The 26,408-nt window shown below is 49.3% G+C and overlaps 1 protein-coding gene across 3 annotated transcripts in view; it reads left to right on the top strand.

Moving 5' to 3' along the window:
- Positions 1–23,215, top strand: part of GNB1 (G protein subunit beta 1) — a 76,250-nt gene extending 53,035 nt beyond the window's left edge. For 2 of the 3 annotated variants that reach the window (XM_055419371.2, XM_055419369.2), the window contains 10 exons: positions 204–306; positions 4,310–4,348; positions 5,917–6,023; positions 9,905–9,968; positions 11,567–11,729; positions 18,017–18,083; positions 19,391–19,592; positions 20,309–20,525; positions 21,208–21,323; positions 21,567–23,215. In XM_055419371.2, the coding sequence (XP_055275346.1) occupies positions 250–306; positions 4,310–4,348; positions 5,917–6,023; positions 9,905–9,968; positions 11,567–11,729; positions 18,017–18,083; positions 19,391–19,592; positions 20,309–20,525; positions 21,208–21,314 (1,023 nt within the window). In that variant the 5' untranslated portion in view covers positions 204–249 and the 3' untranslated portion in view covers positions 21,315–21,323; positions 21,567–23,215. The remainder of the gene's footprint in view (positions 1–203; positions 307–4,309; positions 4,349–5,916; positions 6,024–9,904; positions 9,969–11,566; positions 11,730–18,016; positions 18,084–19,390; positions 19,593–20,308; positions 20,526–21,207; positions 21,324–21,566) is intronic. The other variant, XM_055419370.2, reaches the window with a different exon arrangement.
- Positions 23,216–26,408: the final 3,193 nt, after the last annotated feature.

Below are 26,408 nucleotides of genomic sequence, written 5' to 3'. Positions count from 1 at the left end.
TCAAGGCTCATGCACAATAGTAGTTGCACTCTGTTGACCCAGCCCTTGTGGGCATTTTACATGTTCTGATGAAGGCTAAAGAAAAGTTCTCTGACTAGTAATGAAACCACAGCTCTCAAACTTTCAATTCCCTTTTCTCACCAGCTTCATTAAATGACTCAGTCATTGTTTATTCATTTTTGGTACTTATTTTTCTCTTTCAGATCTCAGATTCTTTGAGGTGGCTTTGAAGAGCACTAAGATTGGAAGATGAGTGAACTTGACCAGTTACGGCAGGAGGCCGAACAACTTAAAAACCAAATTAGAGTACGTAAACTACCTGTGCGCTTCATTTTATTAATCATTTGGATTTCAGGTGTGATGTTACCGTTTTAAGGAAAGATGGGTTTCAGAATGGCTATGTCACCGACTCGATGGACATGAGTTTGAGTAAACTCCGGGAGTTGGTGATGGACAGGGAGGCCTGGCATGCTGTGATTCATAGGGTCGCAAAGAGTTGGACACGACTGAGCGACTGAACTGAACTGAATTCCTTGTTTTGGATTGAAATTGAATCTTAATTGGCCCAGGATGTAGAAACTATAGATCCAGATGTTTGGTCTAGTACCTTATTTTCAGGATTTTTTTCTAGTATATTGTTACTTGAGTACACGTAGACTGTTTCCATAGAAATTATAGACATCTTTCAGAGTCTCTTTTCTTAACCTTGGGAATTAGCTTCGGGACCTTCTTCTGGTCACCGTACAGAGTGTGGTGTCTGCTTCCCCGCTGTGACCCCTGAGTTGAGGGCAGGAAACTTGTTTAAAAGCAAGAGTGTCAACAACAATAGAAGTATTCTAGGTGTGGGTGATTTGTTCTTGAGTGCTCCCTAGGGAGGGTTTTGGCTGTTAGAACAGAGACGCTGACTTGATAAAAATGGCTGGGTCCTGTCCAGCTGCCCATTGGAAAGAAGGACAGTTGCAGAGTTGTCCGGCACCTCCTCACCACGCCTCCATGCAGTCTGCTGGTGGGTTTGCAGAGGTGGGCTGCAGAGCCATAGGTATTTCAAAGGGGAACCTAATTGTTTCCTTTTAAATGACCAGTTATATGCTCCAAGGGCCTGATGGTAGTTGGAAGGAAAGACCAGTGTCATTTTAGCCAGCTTCTTAACTGAGCTTGAGAAAAGATAAGGGGATTATCTGAGACATGCACCAAAGAGGAGACAGAAGAGATCCTTCTATAAGAATTTCCAATCTCAACATTTAAAAGATACAGTGTAGCTCAGTAAGAATAAGGAAGACTTAACAGATTTGTTTGATACATCCAGCCACGCTCTGGAATATAGAAATCAGAACTTTGGTTTTCTAACAACAAGTTGTTGTTCATAAATAGTGGATTCAGATCTATTTGTAGCAAATAAAGTTTGTATGGTATAGGTTAAAAAAAAAATCCAAATATTGTGGGAAAAAATAAAGGTTGAAAGTGAGTGTTGCCTCTCAACCCATTTTCTGTGAAGCACATGCATGCAGCCCTCCTTGTTGGGGACAGGTCTGCCCTGTGAGCCATGTATGGACTTGAAAACTATACACAGAAACCATTAGGATTAATTTTTAGCAACTGTGGCTAAACCAGTATATATAAAAGATTACCATATTGACACGTAGTTAATAAGTTCGTTTATTGTATTACACTCTTGGTGCTGAGTCTTGCCAATTCAGTGTCTCTAGCACAAAATTGCCTCAGTGTGCACCTCTGGCATCTTCGTGGTGTCCACTCCCCATGGACCGTCCGCATGTAGAGCCAACGAGCTGAACAGCCCTGCCTTTGAAGCCCTGCTGGTTTCTTTTTCTTTGCACAAAACAGAATTGGCAGTACACCAAATGGGAATGGAAGACTTTCTCTAACAAAGGAAAACCTTTTTTCTTATTTGCCCAAGAAACACGTACTTGTTAAAGAACGCAGACACAGTGAGTCCAACAGGAGATGGTGGATGACACTAGGCGGGTCTCTTTTTCTTAGATTGGTATTTCAGCCGAAAGACCCCTCGGCACCATCTCATCTGACCTGTGGTGGTGTCTGTGAGGAATGCTGACTGAAACGTGGTGCGTCTTAGACATGTGAGCTTGCCAGTGAGCACCCCAGGCTGTGTGGCATGTGCGGGCACTGCAGTTACTGTGGCCCAAGTGGATGGCCTCACCACGTGCTGTTCTGTGCTGGTGGGACATCCACCCAGATACGGCTTGACTGACTGCGGGCCAGGGTGTTCTCCTCTGCGGAGGGGCAGGGTGGTGATTTTTCTCAGCACGGACAGACAGGAGCCTTGGCTAAACAATAAGGCATTGTGAACATTGCCCCAGGCCGTTTAGTTGGAATTGAGTATGAAGAGTGCTGAACATCACTGTCAGTCTTAAGCAGCTGCAGAGATGGGTCCAATGAGAATGCTCTCTCCACAGTGTAGATGCTTGTCCTGAGGAGTGCTTCAGACTTTTACACCAGCACTTGTGGGTCCTGTCCTGTGTTTAGTTTCTAAAATGATTTTTCTGTGTTCTCTTGTGTCACCACAGTCTGCTGTGGACATTACAAAATCCATTTTAATCTCTGGACACTAACCAGGGCAAAGCTGCTTATGTCCTTGGTTTGCTTTTTCCTTTAATTCTTGGTCTAGAGTCCCAACCAGGGCCTTCCCTGGTGTCTAGTGGTCAGGACTCTAGGCTTTCACTGTGGTGGTCTGGGTTCAGTCCCTGATCAGGGAACTAAGATCCCACAGGCCACATATGACATGGCCAAAAATTTATTTTTTAAATACTTGTCATTTTTTAAAATTGAAATACGTGTATAACATCAGTAAGAACGGTATTCAGAAGTGAATACTGAACATAGGGACCATAACAAAACCACCGATGGGAGACCTGCTGCTTGGGCTCTCCCCTCTGCCTGGTCCTGACACCAGAGTAGGTGCTGGCACAGAAATACTCAATTATGTAATTTTCCTGTTTTAATTGTGTAATTAAATAGGCAGAATTAACTGCACAGAATGGCTTCTAATAGGATAATTTAAGTTGAATTTGGAATCTAGCTATTTGGTATGTTCATAATAGCAATCTATTTGAGTATGTCTCCATGTTCTAGGTTGGTAAATACTACCACGAGCTTCATGAAGTTAAAATAATTAGCAGTGAGGCTGTTGGCCCCTGGAGAAGGTTTCCTGGACACCTTCAGGAGCGTTCACATGAGCGTTCAGATGTGTATCAGTGAGCACAGGTGGGCAGATGTCTACACAATGGCAGAGTTTTATGAGAAATTGTCAGTTTCCTTTGAGATTATTCCTACATCCAAATTTGCTTCTTAGGCCCCACTCCTACACTCAGAGTCTTACCCTTTCAAAGCCAGTGTCTCATTTCCCTTCATAATGTGTGGCTTTCTGTTTGTAAAAGTCATATCCAGATTTGAGATTTCCAGATTTATTTTCTAGCAGCTTGGGTCACTTAGGAACAACAAGGACGTCTTCATTAGCTTGAGGAACATCCCTTTTTATTACATTTCTTGCCTGGTTCACAAGGTCATTTCACAGATAAGAAAGCAAGCAGCAGGATATGACCAGCTGGAGATTTGCCTTGACTCCAGATCCTTTGCTCCTTTCCATAGAGGTCAGCGTCAGTGATTGGCTTGAAAACACAGTCCTGAGTTAACACGTTCTAGAAGAAAGGCTCCTTGGGCTAGCCATTCAGTGCTTTCTAGACATTGTTTCTCTGGGTCCCACAACTCAGGACGCAGGTGCAGTGCTGTGGGAAGGTGCTGGAGGCTGCGGGCAGGAGTGAGGGCACAGGGGTGTTGTACATTGGGGGTGGTGATCTGCAGGCTGAGATGTGTCTGTGTGTGGCTGGTTCTGTGTCCAGTATGCCCTGGGCTGGAGGCAGGGTGGGGAGGCTCTTGGTAGAGGCTCTGAGACACCTTCCCTTGTGTAGCTCAGCTGGTAAAGAATCCGCCTGCAGTGCAGGACACCCTGATTCCTGAGTCAGGAAAATCCCCTGGAGAAGAGATAGGCTACTCACTTCAGTATTTTCTGGGCTTCCCTGGTGGCTCAGCTGGTAAAGAATCCACCTGCATCACGGGAAACCTGGGTTCGATCCCTGGATTGGGAAGATCCCTTGGAGAAAGGAACGGCTACCCACTCTAGTATTCTGGCCTGGAGAATTCAATGGACTGTACATCCATGGGGTCACAAAGAGTTGGACACGACTGAGCGACTTTCACTGAGACTGCGACCTGGGTCTGGGGGAGCCTGTTCTGGGAGCAGCACTAATGTCCCGTTGTCCTTGTCATTTCCCAGGATGCTCGGAAGGCATGTGCAGACGCGACTCTCTCTCAGGTAAGGACCGTTGACACATAGTCACTGACTTGCTATAGAGGCTGGTGCTTATGGGGCCTCCTCTGGGCCTCTGGAAGGAGCTGCTCTGACTTTGTGCACAGAAAGGGTGGGGCCCCTGTTTGAAGGTTCTCATTTGCAGGTCATTGTCAGTGCTGGGCATAGGCTGTGGTGAGTTTTAGATAAAACATAAATACCTCTCTAGCCTTAAGTAATTATGTCCTCTTACAGAGGTCAGAGTCGTAATATTATTACAGTTTCAATATGGATGTTTTGAAGTTCCTCTCCCTGATTAGGTCTGCCTTAGAACTTTAATTTCTAAGGTCCAGTTTGGCAGTCTCAGAGATTTAAACCCGAGTTATGACCCATGGCTCCACTCCTAGGTGCGCACCCAGAGAGACTAGAGCCGATGCTCAGACCAGCCTGTGTATGAATGCTCCTGGCGGCACTGCTACCAGCAGCTGTGTGCCCTCGGGGGATGAGAGCAGGGCCAGGCACAGCCTGTCCACGCAGTGGGACTTACTCAGCTATAGAAGACACGGGTGTCATAGAACCTCGAGACATGGGTGTTCAGTGAGAGGAGGTCACATGTTGTGTGATTCTGTGTATATGAACTGTCCAGAACAGGTCACCCTGTAGAGACAGAAAATAAATTCATGCTTGCCCAGGGTTGAGGAGGAGGCTGTAGGGAGTGACTGCTTAGTGGATGAGGGGCTTCCTCTGGGGGTGGTGATGAAGATGGTTTGGAACCAGATACCACCGACAGTGGAACAATGTTGTGACTATACTAAATATTGCTAAATTATATATTTTCAGATGGTGAATTTCACCTCATTGAAAAAAATTTTTTTTGTTTCAAACCCTGAACAGAAGAAATGTGAAAGAAAAATTATATTCCTTCTTCTGTTGAGGATGATTACATTTTTTAACATCATCTCAATGCTTTAGAAACTATTGTTTAATTGGGGTTAAACAATAAGTTGAAGTTAGACTGCTGGGATCACCCACCTTTGAATTCTCAGATGCACTTTGGACTGTACGTTTTTTAAAGCCCACTGTTGTGACACACTTACTCCATTTGTCGACCCAGAGTCGTGAGCATCAGGTTCTTGTGTGCTGGGTGAACAGTAGGTGTGCCCATGCAATTTTGTGCCTTAAACTCCAGAGTGCAGAAGAGATGACCACTTCTGTCCAGGTCAGCACACACAGCACCAAGCAGTCTATATTCCTGGGGCCCTGTTAGATGGTGACGTAACTGGGAAGGCTGTAATTAGAAGCAGGAGCTGCCTTTGAGGGCTGGACAGAGGCAGGAGGAGCTGGGCCTGGATGGCCAGTTAGTGCACTGATGGGGGTTAGGGGATGAGGCTCTGGTCAACCACCAAGCTGCTGCGCCTGGGGTGGGGCCTCACGATGGAGCAAGGCAGGGCTGACAGGCAGGAGCCAGGCAGGCACAGCCATCCAGGGCGGTGGTGTCACTGAGCAGGGTGGGCGTGAGGGAGACTTTGGCAGGGAGGGGCGGGGGGACAGTGTGCCTCCCATGGAGTTAATTCTTGGTAACTTTTATTTTTAAGATCACAAACAACATCGACCCCGTGGGAAGAATCCAGATGCGCACCAGGAGGACGCTGAGGGGACACTTGGCCAAGATCTATGCCATGCACTGGGGCACCGACTCCAGGTGTGTGGGCGGGAACGTGGGCATGTGGGCATTCATGGTGGGGGTTGGGGCTGGAGCTCACAGGCTGGGATTGGTAAAGAAAAAACTGGGCACTGCTGTCAGACGTGTAGCAGGCAGGACAGATGGCCATGCTGCTATTCCCTTGTCACCACCTTCCCCTCAACTTTGTCTTCCCAGTTCCATGGCACAGTGCCCGTGCCACCTCGGGTGGAGGGGTACCTGTCCTCTGTGTCCCCTGGGGGGGTGACCTATCCCCTCTGTGTCACCTTGAGGTGTGACCTATGCTCTCTGTGTCACTGGGGGGCTGACCTGTCCCCTCTGTGCCATCTTGAGGGGTGACCTGCCCACTGTGCCATGGCTCTTCTTTCCAGCCCGTTCCTCGTGGCCTCATGACGACACCCTCTCCTGGTTTTGGTGACTTGGTTCAGGGATCGGAAGCCAGTCCATGTGTCGGGAGAGTTAAAACAGTGATGCGTATGTCCTGAGGGCCCGCACTGGGGCACAGAGCACGTACACAGAGAGGTGCCATCTCTGCCTCTCCCAGGCCCGCCTGCCCCACCCCCTTTTCTCTAGCCATCCCTCTGTTCCTTGAATTCTGCCTGTGTTCACACCTCTTTCTAAGTGACTAGTCACCATTGCTCTCTGGGCCTCCTTCCCCTTCCTCGTCCCCTGTTTCCCTTCACCTGCAGCATTGCTGAAAGGAAATCCATCCAGCTCCTTCTGTCTTCCTGTAGGAGGGTTCTGGGAATCTTTCTCGGCTTTTCCTCCCAAATTATTAAAGGAAAAGCCATGTGATGTTGTCACTGTAATGTGTTTTTTCAGATACCTAACATGTTATACTTTGAGCATCAGATGCTTTTCTCTGAGTTGCATTTTTTTTCATGTTTTAATAGTCAGGAATTTTCTGCTTGGTGGTTTTTTCTTTGTTCGTGAAATTGGCTGCTTTAGTGTGTCAACAGCTATAGAACAAAAGATTCTATTTTTAGTTTGTTCTGTACAGTATCCCATATAATTCCAAATGCAAATGAGAGCTAACTTAGATCCTGTTAATGATGGCAATGATCAGAAAGAATAGAAGAGGAAAAAAGGAAAATTGCCCTTACTAATCCATCCATCTTAGACTCTAGTCTCAAAAAGTAGATGATAATCGTATCGTGTCTTACCTTTGGGGTCTTTCCTGATCTGTGGGAACATCAGTGTCCTGGTTAGACAGGAAGTTGGATGGACAGTGATGTGTCACTTGTGTCCTGAGAGGTGACCAAGAGCTGTGTTCGAAGAACTATGGCAAGTGTGTGGCCAGAGCTGTGACGATGAAGAGAGGGGCTTAGGGGGCAAGGATCCCCTAGATCATGCAGGTGTCCTGACTACATCCTCAAGGCTGTGCATGCCCTCTGGTTCGAACACAAACTGTGCTTGGGAATCCAGTGGTGGAAGGTGCAAGCATGAGGAAGCAGCAGCTCCAATTCAGGGTCGTTGTCCACACGGAGCAAAGTGAGGCAGAGTATTGGGGAGGCTGCTGGGCACCACCTGGCTTGTTCACTTTCTTGAATGTGTGTTGTACAGCTGCTCTTCAAATGGCAATTGCTGGTATAATGCCCTTACATGACGGCTGTTTTATAATCATAAAACAGGGAAACAAAAAATGATACCAAGGAGAACTCCTGCTTTCCAGAGGCCTTCAGAGACTTTTCCCCCCTAGATAGCCATGTTTTCTGGAGAGTAAAATTTTATTCTTTAACATCAGAAATTTTTTTTGTTTGTTTTGGATGTACATTTTGTTTATGGCATCTTCATAGACGTCAAAGTTTATTATACAACTTTTTTTCATGACTCAGGGTTAATGAGTCATAATAATAATTTGGGAATACTAGTTATTTTGTTATATTTGTGTGGTTCATGGGTATTCTCAGACTATCACAGTAGTTAGCTGGTTGTATTTTAAAACTATAGGAGAGGGGACTTGCCTGGTGGTCCAGTAGGTAAGACTCCACGTTCCCAGTGCAGGGGCCTGTATTTGATTCCTGGTCAGGGAACTAGATCCCACATGCCACAACTAAGAGTTCACATGCCCCAATGAAGATTGGAGATCCTGTGTGCCACAGCTAAGACCTGGCACAGCCAAATAAATAAATACTTTAAAACAAGTGAATAAATTTAGAAATTTTTCAGGGGGAGATAAAGCTATCGGAGTTGCCCACAGTGAGACTTGTGGGAGTGCTTGTGTCAGTACATATTATATGTGTATTTATAATATGTTTATCAATATTTTGTAAGTCTTATACATAAGGTCTACTTTTTATAATGTTTGAGAGTCTCTTTCAGTCACGTGAATTAATGTTAAACCTTTTCTCCCTTTTCTGAAATCTTCAAAGTGATACAGTTGAGAGTGAAACACTGCTAATCCATCTAGGCTTGTGAGTGTGCAGAAAGGGGAGGGCTTGGGACCTGGACTGGGGCTTTGGGCCTTCTCCTAGCTCTGCCTCTGTGCTCCGAGGAGGTGGGAGACAGAAGGAGCCAGGTCCTCATGGCAGTCCTCTTGGGGATTAAGAGGGGTGTCTTCTCTCACCTTCTGGGGGATCAGGACTGCTTAAAGGTTCTTCAACCCTGGGCATGTCAGCAGATATTAAGCTTTCTGACGAGGAGACCTTTGTAGAGGTGACCTTCCCAGGGGATGAGCTTCTTTATGTTGGCTCTGATATTCCAGCCAACCTGTACTTAGAGGGGCCTGAAAGTAATAGAGCCACCAAGTGACCCTTATGATACACAGGGTCTTTCAAGTGCCTGATGTATTTATAACTGCACCTCAAGGCAGGGATTTGCTTTAAGAAATTGCATCCCCAAAATAATAGAGTTGGAGCCTGCACTGGAATTTGTATTGTCATGCAGAGCTGAACACATGTGTATTCCCTGCCAGACTCCACGTGAAGGAGTCAGTGCATCAGAACATAAGGTCAGTTGTCAGTGATTCAAGTGATGGTATCTCCAGGTTTGAGCAGTACAAGAAGCCAAATGCACTTGTGTCTGAGATGGTTGAGACCGTGTTTTGATGCAGTCTCTGAAACGGCAGACCCTTCTTCTTGTCCACTGACATAGGTCTCTCTGTGGCTAGCTGGAGCAGCGTTGCCTGTAGGTCAGAGTCCCCAGGGTGTCCAGGAGGGGCTGGTTCCTGGAGTACTCAACGTTTGTAGTTCCTTTGCCTATTGGTCATGCTTTCCTTTGGCAACATCCTATCCCTCTCTGCAAATACAGACAAAGCACCTCTTCAGTACACAGGGTCCATGCTTAGCCCAACTGACCAGAGCAAGAAACTTGGCACAAAAAATGTTCGTTAGGCTCTTCTGTGGGACCAGGCACAACTGTGCTTTAGATTGACATCTCTTTTCAAGGCAGGTGGGAAGGCAGTTCCTTCATGGTTCTAGGAGACCTGGATTCCCATTTTGGTGAGAAGTGGGTTATAAATTCTGAGTATCTAAAAACTTATTAGTCCTTTATGTTTATGCTTTTTATGTGTCAGAATGCAACATAAAATTATATACTAAATATTTCCTACCACCTTTGACTCATGAAAGATCTATGGGAGTCAGATCTGGTATATGGTGACCAGAAACCCCGAGAGAGCAGCTCTACGTAACCAGTGTGTCTTGTCTGAATAGCTGAAGGGCTGCGGCTGGGGCTGCACCTGAAGACAGGCACCATTAGGTGTGAGGGTGTTTTCTTTTCATGCTTTCAGAGTTGGTCTAACAATTAGAACTTTGCTGGGGATTATCTCAAGTGATAACACTGAAGTTTGTGTTAGTTGTCGTGAGAATTTAGCTTTCATTTGCTGTCTTTGGGGAGGCTCCTGTGTTGCTGACGGGTTTGCTTTTGTCTCTTTGCTCTAGGCTCCTAGTCAGTGCCTCGCAGGATGGTAAACTTATTATCTGGGACAGCTACACCACAAACAAGGTAGGCACTGCAGACCATGCCCTGAAGACCAGCCCGGGCAAAGGCGGGTGTTTAAATAACTCTGGGTTCACTTATGCACAGTTTGTAAAGGAGAGGGCGGAGGAGCACAGGGATGTCGCTTTAGAGTAAAGTTGTTTGGGCCAGATGGAAACCTGGTCACGTAGCTGGCACGTGTGGCCTGTGCTGCCAGGCTGCACTCTTATGCCGTGGTTGGTCTTCCCTACAAAGCGGGTGGAGGGAGGGCCTCCATGTTTTTAGGAGCCAAGAATCCAATTTTAGCTCATGGGAAATCTCATGTTTTATTTAAAAATGAAGAAGTATAGCTTTCCATTAGTGACTAGTTTTCACAAGAAATAATCTGAAAGGTTTAGTTCAGTTCAGTCGCTCAGTCGTGTCCGACTCTCCGCGACCCCATGAATCACAGCACGCCAGGCCTCCCTGTCCATCACCAACTCCCGGAGTTCACTCAGACTCATGTCCACAGAGTCGGTGATGCCATCCAGCCATCTCATTCTCTGTCCTCCCCGTCTCCTCCCGCCCCCAACCTTTCCCAGCATCAGAGTCTTTTCCAGTGAGTCAACTCATCGAGGTGGCCAAAGTATTGCAGTTTCAGCTTTAGCATCAGTCCTTCCAATGAACACCCAGGATTGATCTCCTTTAGAATGGACTGGTTGGATCTCCTAGACCCAGATAATTTTATGTAGAAGAGACCTTTGATACCACTTCTTTTTATTTTATAAATGAGGCAACTAAGGTTAAATGAGGAGTAGAGTTTGGAGAGGACACTATGTCTTTTGATTGAAAGCAATGGAAACTCTCAAAAGCATGAATACTATGTGGCCTCAGGTTAAATAGCCTTTGATCAGGATTTCTTTATTTGTGGTCCTAATTTGAAAGGATGAGTTTTTTTAAGTATGAATTATTTTTAAAATCTAATCCAAGGTTGTTCAATCCATACTGAATGAAAAAAGTATTGTCATTGGTCTAAATGTGCATAACAGACAAAATTCAGTTGTATTTTGCTGGAGAATACCAAATGTGTATAAAATGATTGCGGTACTTAAATCTCAGCACAGGGAGGTGTGTGGTAGGATTAATTATAGTAATGTCTAGTTTGATTACTTCACTAAAAATACTTGAGTTTGTGAATTAATTTTATAGTCATTTTGATAGGCCAATGAAATGTTTTCCTCTTAATATGTAATTTCAATTTGGAGGCTTTGCTGGTATTCTGAAGTGCCTGCCTGACTATAATAAATCTGCATTGGGGATTCTTTGGTGGGCCAGTGGTTATGACTCCACATTTTCACTGCCAAAGGCCAGGGTTTGTTACCTGGTCAGGAAAATAATCCTGAAAGCCAAGTAGTGCAACAATTAAAATAAAAACTCTACATTAAATTGTTGTGCAGCACTGAATTTCTAATTAAATTTTTCCTTCATTTGGCCACCCATAAAAATTATTTTCAAACTAATTTTGGCCAGTATCTTGCTGTGTCACCTCTGGGGCAGTGACAGTTGAAGACAAGAAGCAGGATCACAGTGTCAGTAGGTGATGTGCCTGACCCGCGTGCTCACATCATGTGTGTTCTGCCCTTCAGGTCCATGCCATCCCTCTGCGCTCCTCGTGGGTCATGACATGTGCTTATGCCCCTTCTGGGAACTACGTGGCCTGCGGAGGCCTGGATAACATCTGCTCCATTTACAATCTGAAAACTCGTGAAGGGAATGTACGTGTGAGTCGTGAGCTGGCTGGACACACAGGTACACAGTCTCATCAATAATGTCACAGTCGTGTGTGCTGTGGCCAGGCATTAGTTCTGTGCTGTGGACACTTGCCTCTTCTCAGTAGTAGTTTTATGAGATTGGCTACAGTAATGACCAGAGATACTCTGAAAGTGAAATCAAAGACAGGCCTTGATATACTTTTACCAGTAGGAAGCCTTTGGGTTTCAGTCACTAGTGTCTGGTTTTCAAGGATCCTGGGTACTTGGGTCACTATGTAGTAGCTGGTGGCCAACTTCTTTCCATATCAGCATGACATAGTTCATTCTCTTCTCTGCTTCTGAACCATCTTCCATCTTGAGCACTTTTCCACAAGAGTTTCCTAATCTAAAGACGCACATTACACATACCTGTCTCCACGTGTGCACACACATGCACCCTGACTCCATGTATACACACACGCACCCTGACTGATTACTGACCAGCACTCATGCTGCACAGGGCAGAACATTCCTATAGGCCCAGGTCTCCTGAACAGAGTCTGCTAGAACTGTTAGATAGTGGGTTATTTTGCCAAGTTCAATTTATCTGTGACAGTTATTATTCATTACAAAAGATACACCATTTCTGGAAAAGAAGGTCTCATCCCAGTACTTTACTTCTCTTTCTGTATTCTTGTTCAAAATTATACCCACTGCTCATGTACTTCACATGCAACCAGAGAATTATCATAGTTACTGGTCCTTTTGACTTCATTCAGGCAGTCTGTTAAATTGATTCTGGCCAGTTAATTGTATATCCTTAAACTTTTAAAGATACACTGCCTGTATTGCACCGATTTCTGTCCTGTGTCATTTCCTGCCTTTTGTTGGCTTTGGGGTTGCTTTCGTCTTAACTCTAGCTTCTTATTAAGGTGGGACCTTAGGCCTTCCTTCTTTTTCAAATTGAGCCTTTAAAGTTGTAAACTCCCCTCCAAGTGTGGCTTTAGCTATGTTGTCATTCAGTGGGAAATATTTTTAACACTGTTTTGATAACTTGTTGTGGTTTCTGATTAAGTGCAGTTATGTTCAGAAACAAAGTTCTGTATCAGTTGGGTTTTTCACATTTGTGGAGGCTCACTTCCCGAGGAGCAGGTGGTCTGACAAGCAGCTGAGCTGCATGTGCTCAGGAGGCCAGGCTGTGGGGCAGTTCTCAATGTATTTGTCAGAGCAGGACTTTGACGCTATTCACATTTTCTGTGTCTTTAGTTTTGTAAGTTGCTGAGGTGGGGTGGACTTCTCTCTTTCTCCCTTCATTCTGGGAATTTCTACTTCTTGTATTCTGACTTCTGTCAGTGGAAGCGGTTATGTTCCTGACCATCATTTCTTCCTGATGAACTGACCCTCTTCCTCTCTCAGAACCTCTGCTGGAAAGTGGGCTTTATCTGATGTTCTTGCAGCCATTCCAGCCTTCTTAGGCTGACTGTTTGCATGGTGTATTTCTTCTGTCTGCGTAACTGTACATGTCTACTCTACTCTACATGTCTCTGCCTCTCTAGTTGTGTGAGCTTTGTGTCTGCTCCCTGCATTATGGATGCACTGGGGTTTATGATGATCTCTCCTTTCCCGCCTTCTTTTGGGTTACCTGATTATTTAGAATTCTATTTTATAGTTTTATCTGTTGGCTTTTGGTTACCTCTTTGAATTATATTTTAGGGGTTATGTAGGGATTACAGCATACATCCACAATTCTTAAGGTTCGGCCAGGTATGTTGTGTCCATTTATTTGAAAGACGAGTGTCTTGTAGCCGTAAATGTCCATTTCCTGCCCTTCCTCATCCTTTACAAAGTTTTCTTTTTCTAGGTCTTGCATCCTTGTGGGTTATAAGCCCCCAATATATTTTACACTTTTTCCTTTAAACATGCTTAGCCATTTGAAGAAAATTGAATAATCTTTTACATTTACTCAAGTCTGCATCATTTCTGGTGCTCATTCCTTCCTGAACACATGCGCTTTCTCCTGGGTGCCCTTCAGCCTGAGGGGCTTGCTTTAGCGCTTCTTACAGTCGGTGTGGATCTCAGCAAGGAATTCTGTCTGTCCTCACCTGAAAATACTGACTATCCTTCATCCCTGAAGAATATTTTTGCTGATATATTTCATTTGGGGTTGCTATTATTTTCTTTTAGTGTTTTAAAGATTTTTCTTTATTTTTCAGCAGTTTGACTGATGTGCCTTGGAGTGATTTTCTTGGTTTATTGTGCTTCTTCAACACCTTTACTTTGTAAAGTTCTGTCTTTCACTAAGTTGGGGAAATTTTAGAGGTCCACTTTCTGTTCTTGGTGCTCTCTTCTTCTGTGCGTTCACGTCATCTCTTAGATTCCACCTCCCACTTCTCCAGAGTGCGTGTGCATGTGACTTCTGTCACCTCCATGGTGGTGGTAAGACCACCCAGCAAGCCATTTAAGTCAGGTGTTTACTTTTTCAGTTCTAGAATTTGTTTGCTTTCTAAAAAATAGTTCTCATTTCTCTGCTGAAATTTCCTGTCTTTTTTTTATTTATAATGAGCGTAGTTAGATCCTTGTGAGCAGTTCCAAGAGCCTTCTTTTAAAATTCTTATCTGCCAGTTCTAGCAGTCAGTCCCTTGAGGTTGGTCTTGGTGGCTCCTTCCTCTTGAATATAGGTGACATTTTCCTGCTTCTTGGTGCATCTAGTGATTTGACTTGTGTCCTGGGCTTTTGCAGCTGTTGTATTGTGCAGACTACTCTCCTGGAATCCTGCCGTGTGGTCCTATGGGGAGCAGTCATGCTGTGTGGGCTCAGCTATCTTGCCTGTGTTTGGTTTGAACAGATGTGGGGGAGTTGGTGCATGATTTTTTAGGGCCTTGTGTGGCTTTCTCCTTTCTAAATTTTCTTCTTTCATTTTCTGGCTGTGGTTGTCCAGAACCCTTTACTGGCTGCTCAAGAAAGTTGGGCCACAGATGTGCTGTCTGAGGTGTGGCTGAGTGGTTGTGGCTGTTGCAGGAGGGGACCTGCCTGCAGGCACAGCACCTGAAAAACAAGGTCCCCCAGTGCCTCCAAGTGCAGGCTCCCCTTCAGTTTGTCTGCTGCTGCTTCCAGTGTTTGTAGGAGTTTGCTTTTGTATTTGTCCAGAGCTCATAGTTGTTGTGGGAAGTTTACTCCTGGGGGTGGAACCCAGCCTAGCCTGCCTGCCCCATCCTTGTGAACAGGGCTTCTGTCCAGTGAGCACCCTTCATAAGCCACTTTGCTTATAGCGTCAGTGAAGTCACAACACTTAAAAAACATTCTTACTGTTTATCAGTCTCTTATTATCCAGTTCAGTGTATGGACTTCCATTTTTAATCAAATCTTTTAAATTTTTTAGCATTTTGCTGAAAGAAAAAATAAAACTAGTATTAGAATGCATTAGAAATTGTGTTTCCTTCACACATTGTGAACTCTTATTTTTTGAGAGCTGAGTGGTGTATTTTAAACATTTGACATCTTAAGGGTATTTGTGACTTTTCAGACATGATGCTTCAGATCAATAAAGGTTAATGTTCAATGAGCTTCACGTAGCCTCTCTTTAGTCATGTGAGGGTGTGAAAGGTCAGTGGACTCAGCAGATCGGAGCATGTGTGGTCTGTCTCGTTTCTGTCCTTCCTAACTTCATCTGAGGGCATTGGTACCCCTCATTTGGGCGTCTCAGGCCTGAGCATTAACTGAGGACTCTGTTAAGCCGGGATTGGGACATTTTCTCAAAGGATCTTAGAACTCAGTTGCAATAAACCCATCTGGGTGCTCTTCTCAGCAGGCCCTCATGCTTGATGGTGTCTGCAGAGTCGGAGCGGGCATCAGGCTTGTGCAGCCTCAGGCACGAGGCTCCTGTGATCAGTTTCGTGATCATAAGATACGGGGCCCACTTGGAGCAATCTGAGATTCCTTCTCTCGAGTTGGCCTCCCAGGCCAAGGGAACACCTGTCAGATGGCGCTCTGTCCTCTGGTGTCTCACCTTCCTTCTAAGTTGTCTGTCCTGCAGAGTGCAAGGTGCCCTCTGGAAACGGCTCAGGGACTGAGCTTCCAGCCTTGAGACGGAGCGTTTGTTGTTGTGACTACATTACATACAGAATAACATTTTGAGTGCTGTTTTGGCAAAAAGGCATTATTAGATCATGTATTTGAGAAATCAGTAATGCCCTGAAAGTGCCTTCTTCTTTCAGCCTCCCATCCAGTGCAGACATGGTGTCTTCCTGGGATCACCTGGTCAGGAGTTTAACCAGAACTTCCTTGGGGCCGTGATGGCCTGCCCTCCTGCGGTGGCTAGTGCTTCGTGTTTGTGGGCTGGGCTGTCCTTGCTCTCCGGGGCCCCCAGCCTGTTAGTTCCTTTTTCCTTGACAGGAGCCAGCAGGCTGGGCTGTAGGAGGAAAGAGGGCCTGTCCTGCTTCATTCCAGGCCTCCTCCCTCTGGACTGTGGCCTGCTTGTCCTTGCAGCAGGCCATCCTACTGCCACTCGTGGTCTCAAAGAGGCCCTGGCACACCCCCACTTGGTGCCATGTTTGTCTGTTTCCCTGACCCTCTGGGGCTCTGGAAAGGCACCAGTGCCTCAGCCAGCCACCTTTCTGCTGAGGACACACAGGGGGACACACATGCACACACAAACTGCGGGGAAGAGGTCCTGCTGAGGGCACATAGGCACACTCACGTGCACACACCCACACTCTTGGGAAAGGGGTTCTACTTAGGGTGCACACAAATGCACAAACACACACACCCGTGAGGAAGGGGTTCTGGTGAGGACGCACACGTACAGGTGCACATAAACTCATATACACCCACGGGGAAGGGATTTTGTTAAGGGCACTCATGCATACACACATGCACACAGGATGGGAAGGGGTTCTGCTGAGGGCACCTACATGCACACACCTCAACAGGCAACGGGTTCTGGTGAGCGCACACACAGCCTGCCTGGTGCCTGTGGATCCAGCAGCTGATGTATGCTAACCATCTGGGCCCTGAAGAGGCCAGAGCTCGTTGCCGGTGCTCGAAGTCCATGGCCGTAACGTTCACGTGCTGGTTCTCAGGGCGGGAAGCTCATGGGCTCCGTGTGGCCACCACCTGCAGGAGATGGACAGAGGTCATCTTCGAGGGTGTGTTTCTTTGTGTCATTGACCTAGGAGTGCCTGTGTCTGGCCCTGTGTGCAAAGCTGGTGGGGCTGGGGTCTCCACAGTGCTCTTTCCAGTCGGCTGTGCTCACCAGTCAGACAGGGTAGTGCTGGAGGCTTCAGGACTGGATACCGGAAGACTGGCTTGTATGAGGGTGGCAGTGCGCCAGGAAGTGAGTGCTGTTCTTGGAGAGGAGCTCGGAGACCTTGGGAGGAGCCCCTGGGGGAGGCTGAGGGCAGTCAACGTGGTCCCCAGTGTCCTGTGGACATGATGTGGACTCTAGGGAGTACTTGACCACATGTCCTTGTCTAGGCACAGAATTGATATTCTGAAACTGTCATTCTCTATTTCTTATATGGGAGACAGTGAGGTGATATGTTAGGTAAAGGCTTTGTTTTCCCAACAACCTTATGCTTTCCATATCAGCAGCTGTCAGTGGGCTTCTCCTCTCTTGGTGTGTATTTTGTCTTTGGTTTTACTGACTGACACAACATCACATGTGGCTTTGTGTGGCCTGGGAAGACTTGGTAGGAGCCCGGCCGGCTGGGGTCAGGGGCTGCCCTGCCACTGTCCCTGGGCCTCCTGGGTGGGGTGCTCACTCCGTACGTGCAGTCCTCAGAGTCACTTGTGCTAAGACAACAGAGGTGGTGGTGAACAGGGCTTATTCAGGAGAAATCAAATGTAGGTCCTACAGAATGGATCTTCTTCATGTTTGCTCTTCCTTATTCCAAAAGGGATGCAGGCTGGGACCTGGCCTTAGGGCGAGGCTCTGCCTCACCTCTCATGCTAGTGGGGGGTGCGAAACTGAGTGACACACAGCAGTTTCCATGCTGACCACGCACTTGTCCCACAGAAAACAAGTCTGCCCCCAGCCCTACACCCCAGCCTCTTGCCCCTGCAGACCCTCCATCCTGGCTTCTCCTGCCACATCAAGGGCCAGGAGGATGCATGTGTGCTCAGAGCACCTCCTTCCTCCTGGTGTCCAGTCCTGTGGCTCTGCTCTTGCCCGCAGTGCCTGCAGTCTGTGTGGCTTTGTTCCTCTTTCCAACACACAGGGCAGGGCCAGAGATAGTGGACATGGTGTTTGCCTCACCTTGCGTGGAGGGCCTTCCCACTGTGGTCACTCCATTTACAAGATGTAGAGTCAGGTGCTCACAGCTGGGGCCATTGTTGGGTCTTTTCCAGGTTACCTGTCCTGCTGCCGTTTTCTGGATGACAATCAGATCGTTACCAGCTCTGGAGATACCACCTGGTGAGTCCCAGCGCACTGAACCTGTCTCACTGTTGTCTCCGCTCTGCAGCTGGGCCACAGGGAAGCCCTCAGCTAGGCCACTGTAACTGGACACGGCCCTGGGGCTTCAGACGTAGGTGCAGAGAGGTGGACCAGTTCATGGGGCTCTGTATAGATGTGAAAGTTCAGTTTTGAACAACTAAGAACTGATTTTGAAACTAGAGCTCTGTGTGGAACACCCACTTGTCTCTTCCTCATAGTTCACCTTCCTGGGCCACAGTTACTAGCCTTGGGGGGTGTGCTTCAGCCCACCTCAGGTGAGCACTGCCTCCCTGTGGACTCTGAGCCCAACTTCAAAGTAGCAGGTTTCACAGGAGTTTCACCTTATTGGTAGAAGACACTGAAACTCTGTGTTCATTTGTGGCACCAAAACATATCCTTTAAAATCATCGAGAAGTTGAGTCATTTCAGGCTTGCACCGTCCCTGTGGGTTTTTCTGGTTCTTTGAGGCAAGATATGGTGGCCGAGAGCCATCAGGCCACACGGGAGGGGCGGGGACACCCTGGCCAGCCCTGCTTGGTAAGGTGTCCTTTGTGTGTGCGAGCACTGAAGATTTGCAGTCTATCTTGACTGCCAATTTGGGAGGAACCTCTGTATTAGAAGGTATTTTTGGAAGCTTTTTCACTTGGGAAGGATGTTTTTTGGACTGGGGGTGGGGGGTTGTCTTCCTTCCTGCTTGTCCCTCAGGCCCTAGAGAGGGGTCCCCTGTACTTGGATGTTGGGGCTGGATTGAGCTGGTTTTCTGTGAGGCTGACAGGGAACGAGGAGCATCTGATGGCCTTGCTTCTGTGGGGGAAGCACAGAAACAGCGCGTGCGTCCTCGCCACGCTGCCATGTCTCACCTCGAGCTGATGGCCATGGGCCCCAAGCTTGGCTCTGCGTCACGGAGTGACCCAGCCTCTGGGCTCTGGCGGGCATGGAGCTGTCCAGCAGGGGCACCAACTGGAGGCCTTTTGCTGCCCCTCATGAGCCCCTGCAGGGCCCAAGCGTGCCGCCCAGCCCACAAGTGTCCCCGCTGGACAGGGACTCGGCTCCCTCTTCTGCTGATGTGTGAGCTGGTGTGAGAATCAGAGAAGCCCCGGGTGGACTCATCCGTGTCGTGTGTGTGCTTGGCTCTGTAACTACCCATTTGAACAAAGTCACTACAGAATGTGGATCTGTCTTAGGTGAAGCCTGGATATTGGCTGCAGGCCTGGGGGTTTGAGGGAGTTTGTTGCATATATGGTCTTCCAAGCAAGGGGGTAGCCCCTGTCGTTGCTCTGTTCCAGTGCCCTGTGGGACATTGAGACTGGCCAGCAGACGACCACATTCACCGGACACACTGGGGACGTCATGAGCCTGTCACTCGCTCCGGACACCAGACTGTTTGTCTCTGGTGCTTGTGACGCTTCAGCCAAACTCTGGGACGTGCGAGAAGGGATGTGCCGGCAAACCTTCACCGGCCATGAGTCCGATATCAACGCCATCTGTGTGAGTTGAAGTCACAGGTGTGGGTCAGGGCCCCTAGCTGGCCGTCAGCAGGTTAGAGTCCTCAGGAGTTGCAGCTGTGTCGGCCAGTTGGAAAATGTTTTCAGGGTTAGGTGTTCTCTCTTTTCTATGCAAATACAGTCAGATGGACAAAAACTCCCTGTGGGAGACTTGGCTGTGATTCGCTCTGCCCCAGCAAGGCCCGCATGTATCCCACTCCCAGGGTGACTGACCAGTGACTGACTGTGAGGCTTCCTCCCATCGGGGGCAAGTAGTCCCATAACTGACCCTGTCAGCCCAGCCTCTGTGGGGCTTTGGGGGCACAGCAGTGGAGGGAGCCTGCCCTTGTCCACGTTGCCCTGACAGGAGGGCCTGGCCATCTGAGGAGCTGGAGGTGGGGAGGGGAAGAAAGTGTCTGCTTGCTGAGCCGTCCTCCACGTGGCCAGGTAGCCTGACTCCAGCGCCTGCGGGCACCCAGCCGTGGGTGACGGCCACACTCTTGCTGTTCCCTTGGAACCGTGATGGTGACGGGAAGCCAACTCTTTGCCCAGGTCTGGTCCCTCCTGGTCCCTGCGTAGCGTCTGCTGTTCCGGCCAGAGCGTGGTCCTAGCTGGTCTCCAACTCCTGTGCCCACACAGTACCCTGCGTCGGGCAGTCTGTGTTTCCAGTGTTTCTTTCTGTCTGTTTGCAAACTGTCTCGGCTTGCTTACTCTTTCCAGTTCTTCCCGAACGGCAACGCATTTGCCACTGGCTCAGATGACGCCACCTGCCGGCTGTTTGACCTCCGTGCGGACCAGGAGCTCATGACCTACTCCCATGACAACATCATCTGTGGGATCACTTCCGTCTCCTTCTCCAAGAGTGGGCGCCTCCTTCTTGCAGGGTACGACGACTTCAACTGCAACGTCTGGGACGCCCTCAAGGCCGACAGGGCAGGTAGGCAGCTGCCGGGCCTCACCGGGTCTACAGAGGGATGGGGCACACATCAGCTGTGACATGTGGGCTGGCAGAGGGACAGGGACAGGACCAGAAGCTCTTGGCAGTGCCATGTGGCTCACGCAGGCAGGACCAGGCCAGCCGTGTCCTCGTAGCACCCTTCCATTGTAGAGCTGGGGCTCAGGTTCAGCAGGGACCCCTGGAAGCACAGGTTGGAGCTCAAAGCGTGATGCTGGCATGAAGTATGTAGTTGTCAAGTGTATTGAAGGAGGTTGTGCAGATGAGAACTTGCTGTCTCAGTGCTGGAGAGGGAGCATGGCTGTTGGCCTGTGGCCTCCTCTTCTGGGGGGCCCCTCTTCCTCTCCTGCTCCCCTGAGTGCCCCCAGGTCTGCAGCCTCTGTCCTAACAGCACGGGGTGCTCTGAGATACAGCTTCAGATTCCTCTGGAAAGACATGGCTGATGATTATCCAAGCACTGACCGCTGAGTGTCACAGGGTGCCCTGTCTGGAGGCAGGGGGATCACTGTGCCTGTCCTGAAGGCCCACCCTCTGTGTGCTGTGCCCTTTGTGTTGGGATCCTTTCCTCACCACTGAGGCCTGGCAGGGACTGGATGTGGGGGGTTCTGGGAACACTTCAGCAAGTGGCTAGACCCCAGGCTGACCACACTGTCCTCTGCCCCAGGGGTCTTGGCCGGGCATGACAACCGCGTGAGCTGCCTGGGGGTAACTGATGATGGGATGGCCGTAGCGACGGGGTCCTGGGACAGCTTCCTCAAAATCTGGAACTAACCCTGACAGGTAAGAGGCAGCCCACACCCTTCCCTGCCTGCGGCTCCGTGTTTCTCACAACATGGAGGGGGCTGTGGACTGGGGCTCCTGGGGTCATTTGGCGTGGCTGCTCTGGGTTCGCAGGCCGCTGAGCTCTGCGGTTAGCCCGAGTATTCGCTGTGCCCCCATCCTGAGTGGGTGCAGCTGCTGTGCCGCTCTGCACCTGGGCCAGGTGCTGCGTTTCTGTTCATGGTCTCTCAATTCTATTTAAAGCAGCAGCTGGACGCCACAGTGACTGGAAGACCATTCCAGCCTTGGAGCGTTGCAGATAGCATTTCCCATCTACCCCTACTAACGCGGATGCCCTGCACCCCTCAGAACTTCGAAAGGGCAAGACCTTCCCCTCACTTATTGCTGAAACCAAGAGCACAATTCCCACTGAGAGAAGAGTCTCTGCTGTAACTAAAACGAACCGTGCATTCCTTCCGGGACCATTGTCTTTGTTTTCTTTTTTTGTTTGTTTTGAATGAATTTAAAAGGAAATACTATAATAAAAATGTTAACGAGAAGGTAACTTGAGTGTAATTGTAAGACAGACACACCTTTTTACTAGTTTATTTGAAATCTTGATCAGTAATCCTGTTTGGTGATGTTCATGCGAAACAAGTTGAGGACTTCATCTTGTAATTGACTCAATTCTAGATTGTGTTTGTAACAGGATTTTGCAGACATGATTCATATTTCCTTCTTAAAATATATTTCTTTCTGCTCGTAGTTAAACAGAAGGAGGGTCTGGTGTGGCCTCTGAGATTGTTAATGATGTAAATTTAGTCCCTGTTTTTTTTTTACTTCTTGTCTCGTGTCATATGACTGTCGTGCGCATGGTGTAGAAGGACAATGCTGAGAAGTTGAGGAGCTGAGCACGCGGACAGACAGTGACCGCGTCAGGCACCTTTCCCCCGACCCTCCCTCTCCCCTCAGTCTGGTTTTTAGTCTCACCTGGTCTCCTTGTGAAGTTGAAGGGAGGCTGACACAACAGCGCGACACTACCCTGTGCCCCACCCGGCCATCACGAGCCTCCGTCCTCAAGAGCGGTGCCGTCCTGTGCGTGGAGAGTCAGTCAGTTATTTGTGTATGAAACAATGTACAAATCAATGTTTTGAAAATAATGATCTCAAACTTTCTAAGTTAAATTTTAAAAAACCTGATCGTTTGCCATATGGGGTGGGTTTGCTCTTAGAACCGCATGCTGTAGAAATGCTCACAGTGCATATAGGACTCAGTCCTTAGATGTTCTTTTTCTTTTAAAGTAACCTCTTTGAAGTTGTGACGTCGCGCTCTGTCCACTTCGCGTCGCTCCTCTGTGCACACGCATCGCATCGGAGGCCGTGCAGTTAGCGGCTCTACACGCTCGCCTGGCGAGATGTCACTGTTTTCTTTCTTTCTTTAAAAAACAAGTCCTCTTCCAAAATCGTTGTTGGATGGGGTGGGGAGTGTACAGGGAACGGAGTCCCCAGCCTCCCTTGTGGATTCCTCACGGCCCGCCTCTCCCGGGAACCAGCCTTTGTGCTGAGGCAGACCACTTTTCTAACACACAGATGTCCCTGGTTCCGTGCGCGTCCAGTGTTGGGCAGCGGTGCTGGGACAACGCGGGCCTCCTCCCCGCACCAGTGCCCCCGTAACGGCAGCAGTGGCTTCTCCACCTGTGTTTGCACCATCCTGTGTGCCCTGTGCCCTGGACCCGCAGAGAGTGGGATGAGCCCCCGCCCCCGTCGGCACCTCTGTAGAGCTCTCTGCACCCTGTCCCTCACCTTTTGTATTTAATTTTAAAGTCAATGTACTGCAAGGAAGCTGGATGCAAGATAGATCCTATATTCAACTGTACTGTTATTTAAGATGTAATAAAGCAGTTTGACATGAGGGATCTTGGCGTGACTGCTCATTTGTGGGGCTGTTTCGGTGTCTGGAGGCAGCTGCCTCCCCTACTGCCCACTCTTCTGTCCATGTCCCTTGTCCCCGTCACAGTTCAGTTGCTCAGTCATGTTCGACTCTTTGCGACCCCATGAACTGCAGCACGCCAGGCCTCCCTGTCCATCACCAACTCCCAGAGTTTACCCATGAAAGGTGTGGCTGGTCCTCAGATGGGCCTGCAAGCAGTGGTGTCCTGCCAGCCCTGGCCCATTGTCCCTGGGCAGCAGTCTGTCCTTTCCTCTTCTGAGCCTGAGCCATGCCCTCCCTTCCCTCCCCAAGATACTAAGGACCTTACTCAATAGACAATACTTCCCTTCAGATCAGACCGTTTTCATCTTTGAATGAAAAGAACTGCTTCTTACAGGAAAGAATGAGCATCAGCGCCCCTCATATGAAAAACAGGGCACTTCAGTGAGGAGCGCCCCTCACTCCACCCCCGACCCCTGCCACAGGATCGGGTCCTGCTTCTGCTGCAGGACACAGTTTTCCTTCATCCCTCGGTGTTCCATAACGTTATGAAGGCTGCCCCAGTATTCTCCTGGGTCAGGTTCATGAATAAGCGAAGACTGCTTTCAGTGGGAGGCGTTCCTGCCTGAATCTCCCATTTCTGAGGATCAGGAAGACACGGGCATCAGGTCCACACCACCCACCCCAGCTTTGCTCCTGGGGAGGGGTGGCTGGACTGGCACCTTCTCGGGTTGCTTCTGCAAGGATCATGGGTGCAGTTTCTGGGTGACTGACAACCTGAACAGTGGGTTTGCCTGGTTTCAACTTCTGCCCCCACTTCTCTCTGGAATAAATCTGTTATTTGAATGTTTTAACTGCCAACTGCCTCACAGAATGCCAGAGAGCATCTAAGGTGCTCCCTGGGCTGGCAGCCTGAGGTGGGGGAGGGAGGGTCTCCTGGGGTCAGGAAACAAGCCTTTATCCTGGCACGGGGCACACCTGCTGCTGGCCACCTGCAGAGGGAGCAGGTGGGCACAGGAGTCTCTGCGAGCGCCAGCTCACCCAGGGATCTGAGCTGGGGCCGGGGATGCTGAGACAGCCCTCTGCTCCCTTGAGGCCACTGGCCCACCGTCTCAGGAAAGTGGTCACTGAAAATGGATGTTGGGGATGCTGAAGGTAGGCAGCCAGCCAGGGCTGTTAAGTGGCACCACTGGCACTGTGCTGCCCGGAGTGAACCATGGACTTGACGCTGGAAGCCCGGGGCCCTCTGCGTAAGCACACGGCTCCCAGGGCCTGCATGCACCTGGGAAGTGATGTCCTCCTGCCCCACCTCCCCTCCAGGGCACCTGCTCTTCTTTCTTCCTCCTCCAGTCTCATCCCACAGCCTCCGTCCCCAGCGTCCAAAGTAGCCGCTGGCTCTGGTGGGCATTCCTGTATTGGGTGTGATGTCCACACTCTGCCCCACACTCTGTCGGTTGCTGGACACAAACAGTCCTTGCAGGGAGCCTGGGATCACTTGGGCTCCCACCTCGGTTCTAACGTGCACATGTTGTGTCTACCCCACCCAGCACAAGCACCCACACAGTTCCTGACCCTCCATGGGGAGCCCATAGGGAGGTCCTCAGAGCCCCTGTGCCCACTCCCAGGGTCCCTCCTGACCTGTGAGAGCAGGAAAAGGCTGCCCTGCCCCCACCACTCTTGGTCCAACTCCCCCACATCTCCACCTTTCCCCACTCCTGGAGTCCAGCCAAATGGAAAGGGCAAAATCCTGCTCTTTCACATCCGGTGTGACCTGGGGCCAGTTACTTGGCCTCTCTGTGCCTGGGATTCCCTGTGAGAAAACTTCAACAACAAAAGCATCTGCTCTAAGAGGCCTTGTGAGAACTTGGTGAGTCCCACATGTGTGAGGTGCTGGAGCGGGGGCTGCACTATCAGAAAATGCCCCCACTCTCACCACAGGCCCATGCTGTCTGCTCCCTAGGCCCAGGTTCCCTCTGATGGTGCTCTTCTGGGCCCTTGGCAGGGCATGCCCACACAAACACATGCACGCCCCTGCACCTGAAGGTTTGGTTCCCTGCAGTATTGTGTTCCAAGTGGGCAGTTCTGGACACTGGTCCCTGGGGAGGACTGGGAAGGGTGCAACAGGAGGGGTCAGCAACCAGGGCCTGTTGGTTGGAGGCAGCACTGGGGGACACCCCCTGTCCACAGGAAGACTCCCTGTCTCTCGGCCACTTCCCCTTTCAGGTGTTGGGCAGCCTCCCACCACCCTGTCCCCCGCAGCCAGGCACAGCTGAGGCCTACATCCCCAAGAGCTTGGAGCAGGACCCCAAACAGAAGTGCCATCTCCAGACTCTGCACCCAAATCCAAAAGTGCTTCCTGCCTGAGTGAGTCCAGCTCTGGGCAGGCAGCCTTGTCTACTCCCTCTGCAGCCTCACTTCCTCCATTTCCATCCCCTACCCTTGCTGTCCCCCATCTTTCCACCCTCAGAAGAGGAGGGTCCAGGTTTGGGGTATCTAAAGCTTAAATGGTAGGGGAGCCATGTTTACAAAAAAGAAAACAAATATTAGAGTCCAGCAGTGTGGCACTGCCAAAGGTCACACCCATGGCCTTTCCTGAACCCTCAGCCCCTCTGAGGCACACCAGCATCCCTGCCCAGCCCACGTGGGCCTGACTGGCATCCACCCCCAATCCCTACACCCGTCTGCATTCCTGTTGCTGACCCTTCCCTCTGCCCCCTGGCCCAGCTCATTCCAGCTCAGCCCTGCTCTCAGCCCAAGCAAGATCTCCTCCAGGAACCTTCCAGAGGCCTAAAGCGCCCCTCCCTGCACTGTCCTGGACCACAGGGTGTAAGCCAGAGGCTCTGAGGCCCCAGGGACAGCCTCAGGGCCTGCTGGGAGAAATTGCACAACAGGTTCAGCTGAGGGAAGCCACAGCCCCATCTTCTCATCTCTGAAATGCAGAAGCCTAAGGTCTGCTGAGGTCCTGGGTGGACAGACTTCCATGGTCACAAACACACACCACACAAGTTCCCTTTAGAGAGAGGTGCACAGGAAGGGTGCCTGCTGGGTGACCTTGGCTTGTTACCAGGCCAGAGCTGCCTTCTCTGCATACTCTGCCTGCTCTAGAAGGTTCTTGGGGGGCCTAGCCAAGCATCCGTATTATTATGCTAATAATATCCAAAAAATGCAACTCAAAAG

The sequence above is a fragment of the Moschus berezovskii genome, chromosome 17 (genome assembly GCF_049115385.1).
Source record: "Moschus berezovskii isolate FMDL1 chromosome 17, NW_MosBer_1.0, whole genome shotgun sequence".
NCBI lineage: Eukaryota > Metazoa > Chordata > Mammalia > Artiodactyla > Moschidae > Moschus > Moschus berezovskii.
Note: the sequence above shows the minus strand (reverse complement) of the source record. Positions and strands in the feature narration are given on the sequence as shown.